Source organism: Uloborus diversus, chromosome 5 (genome assembly GCF_026930045.1).
Source record: "Uloborus diversus isolate 005 chromosome 5, Udiv.v.3.1, whole genome shotgun sequence".
Taxonomy (NCBI): Eukaryota; Metazoa; Arthropoda; class Arachnida; order Araneae; family Uloboridae; genus Uloborus; species Uloborus diversus.
This window is the reverse complement of record NC_072735.1, coordinates 93,610,748-93,619,844: the sequence shown is the minus strand read 5'-3', so window position 1 is coordinate 93,619,844 and position 9,097 is coordinate 93,610,748. Positions and strand designations below refer to the sequence as shown.

At 31.4% G+C, this 9,097-nt stretch overlaps 1 protein-coding gene across 1 annotated transcript; it reads right to left on the bottom strand.

Annotated features, from left to right (window-relative positions):
* Positions 1-3,334: 3,334 nt before the first annotated feature.
* Positions 3,335-8,069, bottom strand: LOC129223018 (zinc finger CCHC-type and RNA-binding motif-containing protein 1-like). Its single transcript, XM_054857582.1, has 4 exons — positions 7,944-8,069; positions 6,378-6,515; positions 3,814-4,033; positions 3,335-3,448 (listed from the first exon to the last, which is right to left on the bottom strand). The coding sequence occupies exons 2-4, from the start codon at positions 6,488-6,490 to the stop codon at positions 3,335-3,337; spliced, it is 447 nt and encodes a 148-aa protein (XP_054713557.1). The 5' UTR covers positions 6,491-6,515; positions 7,944-8,069.
* Positions 8,070-9,097: the final 1,028 nt, after the last annotated feature.

Below are 9,097 nucleotides of genomic sequence, written 5' to 3'. Positions count from 1 at the left end.
GTTCTCAATCTTAATTTTGTTACTACTTTCATGAAACTTGAATACTTCATTATAATTTTAGCTGCAACAATATTTTATTGAAACAAAATGCTTAATAAGCGGGTTGAGAACAGTGTTGAAAATTAGTAGGTGCTAGGCATGTTTTGCAGTCAACTATTTAGTTTTGGCACTCAGATTTCTAACATGGTGCAAGTGGCGGAATTTCAGCATTTCATTTAGGAGGAAGCGTTTCTTAAACATGAATTTCCTCAGTACGGTATAAAATAAATATTGGTTAACAGGAAGGAATAATAAAATAGTTTTAATGCTAAAAATAATTAGGTTTGTTAAAAACAATTAAAATTTTTGCGACCAAAGCTTTAAATTCATTTTGTAACAAGTTATCTCACAAATTATCTCGGTATTAGTTTTTATTTTTTAGTAAAGTCTTAGTCTGCTATTCTTGGGGTCAGAAGAACAGAAAATTTTGTAGCTATAGTTAATCAATATCCAGTATTTTGCTTTATTCTCAGTACAACTAAAGATGAAGGTCTTGCTTGCCATATTGCGCTTTGAAGGTTCTCTCAAAATCTCTAACCTCCTGTGACACAAAAGCCATCTTTAAAATGACTGACCAGATTGAAACAGACAAAAAACAATGGAAGCAAGAAAGTTATGTCAAAAAACACACTTCCTTCAGATTTCTCTCTTTAAAATAATCAAGAAAGCTTTTTAAATTGGGCTAGTATTTATTTTACGTCATTGAAAAGTATAGTCGTAATTCGCAAAACAATTTCTCTTCCCTCATGCTATAAATTTTTCTTTTAAGTGCAGTGACGCAACGAAGGAAGGGGGTAAAAACAAATTCCAGAGCCATTGGTTTTAACATTAATGCAGATTCTAATGCAGTAGTTTATGCATATGAAAGGGCTGTTTTGATCAAAAAATCCCTTTCAGAAGGTATTTTTCATCAAAAAAAAACCCTCCAGAAGGTATTTGATCAAAAGAACCACTCCAGAAGGTATGTTTCACTAAAAAAACCCCATCCAGAAGGAATTTTTGATCAAAAAAATACCCTCCAGAAGGAATTTCTGGCTGCGCTAGTGCATAAGTGTAATATTTTCTTTTTCGTTTTCTATAACCAACCTACATAATATTGAACTGAAGACCAATGATAAATGTATCTTATCAAATCCTGTCTCAATTTCTTGAGAATCTGAACTGATTATTTTATTCAAATTATTAATTTAATATTTTAACTACAACTTCATGTGGGTTTTGTCACCTCTTCTACATTGGCATACAGTAAACACTGTTATAGAAAGTTCTGTCACAAAGTTCCACACTTGGTTCAAATATGCATTAGTGCAAAAATTACTAAGAGTTTCAATTGTCAGTCCAATAATTGAGATTGGAATTTTTATGATAGAGTGTAGCAGTGTTCAAAAACGCTCTTCAGGAAATAAAATAAACAAAAATTCAAACAAAATCATACATATTAAAATAACATTAGATTTTCAATCATTGAGAAGGTTGCTTTCCAGTCATTCTTCCAGGGAGCTTTTATAGGTTTAACTCTTGAATACCATTTGTGTCACTCAGAGATTGTCAAGTAAAGAGCCTGAAGATATATTTGTTGATATGAAAATATCTTTTGATGTGGGAAGTTTTTCAAAAATAGCATATTTTTACAAAAAGTTTCTATGAAAGCATATAATATATCAAGCTGCTAAAATGTGTTTCCAGTACAGGGAATCAATGAACACTTACTAGCTAAAGATTAAGTTATAATATGAGCATTAAATTTATGTATAATAACATGGAGTTTACGTGTAAAAATTGCGCAGTTTCAACACTGTACAGGCATCTCATACACGATGCACCATAATAACATAGATTACACAATGTTGAAATATTTAACCCATATGAAGAGATTACTTCTTTAGTTAAGGCAAACCATTATTCTCCAAATGCAGTTTTTTCTGTTCTGAAAATGCAGGCAAATGATTTTCTAAGTTATCTAAATTGAATTTACCCATTTTTATTATTCTCAGTGAAGAATTTGGGGGTGCAATCGCCCTCTCTTGGCCCCCCTATTTGCTGCCCCTGATGGGTGCCAAATTTAATGCCTAAGATATCGGATAATGTCAAAATGTTAATTCAAGCCTCTTTTCTTTCAAATTTTGTAAGTGTAAGTTTTAGATTCACTTCTACTGAATTTCTCTTCAGTAAATTCATTATCCAATTCAGTAACTCCATTTCTTTACTACCGAATATAGTACATAGTAATTTTTGTATAACTATGCATAACATTTTACTGCTATGTTGATTTCCTAATGTTTTGAATAAGATATTCAAGTTCTTTTATAGTTCATATTAAGTACAACAAAAAAGAAAACTACAAATTACCACCCTGTAAATGGAGCTAAATCAGACTTAAAGCAATACTGAACAACTCAATTACAGAATGCAGAGACTGCAGTTATGCCCTTATTTTTGACCATGGTACCTTTAGGACAATGTTTTTAAATTTAAGGATTTTTACTTATATCATGTATATATTATTAATATCAGACCTGCGGAGTTGGAGGGAAAATGGCCGAGTTTTAGAGCATTCCACTCCGACTCCTTTACCCCAAAATCAGTTCGACTCTGACTTCGCAAGCACTGGCAGAGTTTCGTTTTTTGAGGGAAAATGACCGACTACAACTCTTGGAATTTTTAACCTTCGACTCGCTACTCCACCGCCTTTTCCCCAACATCAGTCCAACTCAGACTCTGAAACCGTGGTTAATATCAAGCAAACTAATGTTCATATGGAAAGTAAAAATGATACAGTAAATTTTCATTAATCCATACTCTATTAAACTGGACTTAGCTTTAAACAGACAGCCATTTAGATGCACATAAAGTCTATATAAAAGGGGAGTTAGTGCATTCATGTATTTTTGTAGGATGTATTTTGTATTTTTGTGAGTTTCTCTTATGCAGTTTTATGTATCATTCTCTTGAATTCAAAATACAATTTTTACTGTGTACAGTAGTTGGTTTATGTACTTGGCTCAATTTATAGGTTATTTTGTTTAATTCATACTTTCCTTAATTCCGACAACCGAGATCCCATATTCCTCCAGTTTAATGAGGTTCTACTGTATAAAGGAAAACTTTGAAACATGAAAATGGAAAAAAGATTCAAGTTTTGAAATTAACATGTTCTTATTTTTCAATATTTTGTTGCCGATCACATTAATACACATAACAGTGTGACAGTAAAAGTATAATGCAAAAAAAAACTTCATGCAGTCATTGGTTTGAGCAATACCTGAGCCTTTAACAGGTACCTTTCTCAAAATGTTTAAATGAATACATACTCATCATCTCTCTGAAACCTTTTCTTCTTTTTCTTTTTTTCTGGTTCTCTGTCGCCAAGCAAATTATTTGGACAAACATAGCTCAGGTGACCTATTTCCTAGGAATGTACAGAAAAGAAAAGGATTATTTTTTAAAAAACAAAATCATTAATTTAAAAATCATGCCAATCAATATAGGAAGAAAATACTGTTGAAATTTTATTTTCTTCTTAAATAAAAAAATACATTAATTTGGAATCAATATATATTTATGAAGAGAAACTTTTAGAAAACAGGAACCACTTTTTGATTAATATGCATTGCTCAGCAAAATCAAGAATAAATTTTTTATAATTTATTCTTAATTTCTTACATTATACTACAAGCAGAAAAAATATAGATTTTTATATTACTTTAAAATAACAAAGAAATATGCTTAAAAAATAGAAGAATTGCGATATAAAAGTAATAAAATGTAACTTACACCACATTCATAGCATTGCGTTTTATCTGTGTAATATTTTCGACGTATGAATTCAGTTGTCCTCCCATTATCTTTGGCAATACTACACTTTAGAGTTCTTCCAAATAATTCTTTTCGGTTCAAAGCCCTAACACATTTGAAGGCAGATTCCCTTTCTAAAAATAAAACAAAAGCAACTCCTCGACTTTGGTGGGTTTCTTTATCTTTCACTATTGTTACTCTATGGGAAACAATGAAAAGTATTGTTTAAAAGACACAAAAGAGGAAGATATTTATTAGTACTATAAACTCTTTGCTACAGTTAATTAAATCAACAAGGGAAAAAGATTTGAAATGTTTTCAGTAAATTTAAATGCTTACAATTAGCATTACTTAACAGTAAAAGTTTTTTTATCATATGTTAAGGACTATCTCATAAGACTTAAAACCATCTAAAAATGGACAAACTTTTGCTCTATCAGAACTGCACTTATATACTAGAGATGTTTGCTAAAACATCAAGTTATGGGGGGGAAAACACACAAAGAGTTTGATTTAACATGTTCAAGGTTTAACAAAACTCACTTTAGAATTGTTGTAAAACAGGTTAAGGCAAAAATTTCCAATGGTAATGAACTAAGTTGAAAAACCTATTTCATTTAACAAATAACTAGTTTTATTGGATGTTTAGATACAATAACAAATAAAGCAAACACTAGTGATTTAATAAGCAAACACTAGTGATTTAATGAAAGGAACTAAAAGTTAAACTGAAAAGAAGAAAATGTGGTTGGGCAGAAAAGAACAGGGATATTATTAATGCTGTGAATGCAAAATTCAAACATTTAAGTTATACAGTGAAATCCCGTAACAACAAACTCCAAGGGACTGATAAAAAATTTTGTTGTAACGAAATATTCGTTGTAACGGAATCGTCTTAGAACATTCTGTATTTTTCATAAAACTTTAAAATTTGCAAACCTATACCATACCAATCTACAACATTTACCATTACTAAGGGGCTAAAATATAATTAAACTCAGTTATTCAGTAGAAACAAAGAGGGAAAATATTGAACACTGACCTTTATTCATTGGTGGGTCTTCACAAAAAGTGTTACCTTTCTTATGAGAGATAATATCCCAGGGGACATTATAAAAGATTCCAATTTGTTAACACTACTTCTACTGACTTCACAAAAAGTTAAAATCTTGCAGATTTTAGAAACGTAATGCTCCCTTGTGCATTTGCAGGGAGCATTACGTTTGGTGTTCAGAAATCAACGAAGGATGACTAGATACTGGTTTTTATTATCTCACATCAGCTAAAGTTTCAGCATGAGCTGATTTGCGCCTTGAATGGCTCTGTTTTGAAAGTAAAAATGGAGTTCTCACGTTATGACGTGTGAAAGTCATTTTTTAATTTCTAAAAACAGTATTAAGTAAAAAATATTCAAACTGATGTTGAGAAAAACATTTCATTGTAACGAATTTTTGAAGAAATTCATTTTGTTAACATGAGATGTTTTATACATTACCGTAATGGGTTTTAAAACGGGACCAAATGTTTTGTTTGTTGTAATGGATAGTATGTAGTAATGGGATTTCACTGCAGTTTGCTTTTCATTGCATATTTTTTGCTAATTGATGCTGTAGATACTGAATTGAAAAATTTTTGTTATAGTTTGTATTTTATTACATATTAATAAGGCAGCTTTGTTGTAGCCGTACTGGAGGATTAAAAACAGCTGCACTGACTTTTTTTTTTGCTGTACCAAATTCAGTAGACAAATATTTTTGGCTACAACAGTTTTTAAGGTTCACCTGGTAAAAAATTAGTTTATTATGTCATAACTTGTCTTTTTTTTACTGCCTTAATGGTGTAGACACTCGGAAAAGCTAAATCCATATAGGCCACAGGTTGAATATTGATAGCTTAAAAACTATTTGAAACTCAATGTACAAACACTTTCAACAGCATCACATGAAAAACTTCATGTAACAAGAAGTACAAATTTTGTAGTAGCCTCCCAAAAGTATGTTCTAGTTCATATTAAATAAAATTCAAAGTAAAAATTCCAAACCTTGATTTTCACTTTTTTTAAGAAACAAAGTAAATCACTGAACTAATGACTATCTTTTGTACACAATAGCTATAAAAGTTTTTATGTATTACATGAATTTTTTGTTGAGAAGATATATTTTCTTTGCCTCAGTGTATTTGTGTGGCTAAATCCGTATTAAAAATATAGATTTCACATACATACAGAAATCTACAGATAAGAATTTCTTGAAACAAAAGAATCTTGACTCTTGCTAAAGTAAATAATGATTGATACATTAAACAATACTTTTTGGGCTGAAAATAAATAGAAATAAAAATTTATGAAACATAAAAATGGTAAAATATGCAATAGTTTACCTTTTTATTTATTTTTAAATTATTTGCTAATTTTATTTAATTCTATTTAAATACAGAAATTTCTTTTTTAAAGCTTTTCATACTTGTGTAAAATAGTTTGAAGCTTAGGAACAGGCAGACAAATTTTAGTATTTGAATCAATACAAAATGTGCCAAAATCTTACTTAACAACTCTTCCATATTTCTGAAGAATTTTGTGCAAGTCATTATTGGTCAAAGAAAAAGGAAGATTACTTATGTAAACTGTACTTTTGCTGGGACACAAACCACCACTCATTGTTACTGCAAGTATCCACCAAAACCTAAAAACAATATGAAACTGTATTAAGGGCAAAAGTCAATACATTGACAGTTAAGAAAAAAAGTGCAATACATTTGATGACATACATGTATAAAAATCCATTTAAAAATAAATAAATGAACATGTCAATTTAGTCATTTCTATTTGTCAGAGCAGGGGGTCCGCCAAACTGGGCTCTGCATGAAAAAAAAAAAAAAAACTTGCCTATGTTCTTTAGGGCGGGCCCACTTGAAAAACTCCTCTATCTATATAACTTGAAATGGAAATGAATGAGATTCATTAGTGCTTGCTTAAGATTTTTACATTTATAAAATTGCTACTCTTTGCCTGTTGAGAAATACTTCTTAAAAATTCAAACTCAAAAAAAAAAAAAAAAAAGTAGTGCTGAACATTCTGGAAAAGTTTCATGAAAAAGACATTTAAAAAGTTTTGCATCCAGAATAGATAGCAGCAAAAAGCAATATTTTCAAATTGACTGCAATCAAAACAATGCTTAAGTTGTACAGTGAGACTTAGATAAGTTAAGTTTTGACTTTATCAATGGTTCCCACTGGTTTGGGTAATAGGGGAGGGTAATTATCGCTGAGTAGTGTTTGGTTGTCTTCATAGTAGTTTTGCAAAAAATTTTCCAACTCAAATCCACACCTATAACACTTTTCTTATCATTGAATTCCCTAAAAGCAGTTAAACATTGTCAAGGTCTTAGCTCGCAACAAACCAGAGCTGCACTATTTGTTACAAATATAACAATAGGATCATTTAATACACTCTTGTCTACTGCACACTAATAATATTTTATTTATTTATTTTTTATGGGTACTAATTTATCCAGAAAACATAAACCGTTTTTTTGTGACAGTCTGCGGGATACTAGTTCCACACTAAGGCTTGCTTCACTTCCATTTAAACAATTTTTTACCCTTCGAGCAGATAAAGTTTTGGATAAAAAAAAAATGTGCGAATAGAGCAAGTTCGGCATTAGAGTTTGAGCGATTCTGAAAGTTTCCTAGAATTATTAGTTATAATCGGTGTTAATATGAAAATCTTACATAAAGCAGACTTTGTAACAGAATCTCTTCCCAAATTAAACATAACTTAAATCAATTTCTGCATTGAAAAAATTTTCAAGAAATTTACCTAAATTGATAAAAAATTGATATCTGTAAAGTTCCTGAAATGTAAAATAGATATTCATACTAACAGATTGAGGTACATAATCAAGTGAATTAAGGACGCGCAAAAAAAGTTGCAGAAATATTCAATGACTATAGATTATGATTAAGTCTTCTTAAGTCGCATTTTGTGCATGTATATGATTTTGGGATCCACATTTTATTACTACTTGAAGCAAATATGAAAAGCTTTAAAGTAACATTTTCAACAAATACAAAATAACTCTAAGTAAAATATAATCGTTCTTTATACTTACAGGAAGATTTTTTAATGCTTCAGGACCCCACGAAATGCTACAAAAAAGGTTTTTGTCAACGTTTTTCCCACCGAAATAAACTAACTCGATGCTTGTTTGTTTACTTATTTACACGGAAGATTACAGTTACAGCAATTTTCCCTTCATGCTCCTTCACAGGCTGTGTTTGCATAGAGCAACCTGTCGACCGCGGTTAACCAGTGCCATGTGTTTAGTGTGGCGACCAAAAGGATGAAAGGAATTTGTTGTAGAAAATCCTTTTTGTATCTAATTAAATTTAAGTTTGAAATTCATTTTTTCTTTTAGTCACGGTTTAAGAGAATCTCTCTCCTCCGTCTTTGCGGGGACTCTTAATCTTGGGGGAGGAGGTCATTGCTCTTAGAGAGATGGGCATATCCGTCTGAACAATATGAAATTTTCTATAAAAGAGGAGGTCCCTCATCCACCAACCGAAAAAGTTAGGATTTAAGATAATTATACTAAATTGTTTGCTTATATGGCATACTAAAGAATACAAATACTTTGACTCTGAAACAATAATTACGCACATTTTAATAGTTTGAAAACTCCATATGCCCCTTAATTGGATATAAAGCTACACCCTACCCCCCTATACTGTGCTAATGCGGAATTACAAGCAAACACCGAAAATATCAGCATCCAGAGATTGCTGATGCCTGATGCGCCTTAGTTTCGGGCTAATCAGTCTGGAATATCCATGACTAGTCTGCCAAATAAGTTGAGTATATATCTCGTATATCTTCATATTGGTTGCTAAAAATATTTTAGTGCACTCGCGAAAGGCCAGCAAACATGGTACGGCTTCACATCGGGAAAATGAAAATAAAAACAAGGATGGTACAAATATTATACCGCAGCTGTCGCTAGAAGACTGCATTTAAGGGGAAGTGGATGCGACAAGGGTGTCAGGACAGGACCCTCCCGGCATAAATTCAAAATTTATATCAGAAACATAATTTTAAGCAAGTTTTGTGGTAGCGTGTATGCAGGATTATATCGTGCAGGCGCAAGCGTGCAGCAGTGATTTATAAATTTTGCCCCCACCCCCTCCTCCAAACAGAACCAGTAGGTCTCTAATGATAATTAGGGTGTAGACTAGGGCTGGGCGATATCAGAACTTTCATACCGCGATA

Excerpts from the sequence above, each read along its gene's own strand:
- LOC129223018 (XM_054857582.1), bottom strand. The coding sequence starts at position 6,490 with ATGAGTGGTGGTTTGTGTCCCAGCAAAAGTACAGTTTACATAAGTAAT. Across the intron at positions 4,034-6,377 it reads AAATATGGAAGAGTTGTTAA|AGTAACAATAGTGAAAGATA; the intron begins GTAAGATTTTGG and ends TGTTTCCCATAG. Across the intron at positions 3,449-3,813 it reads CGCAATGCTATGAATGTGGT|GAAATAGGTCACCTGAGCTA; the intron begins GTAAGTTACATT and ends GTACATTCCTAG.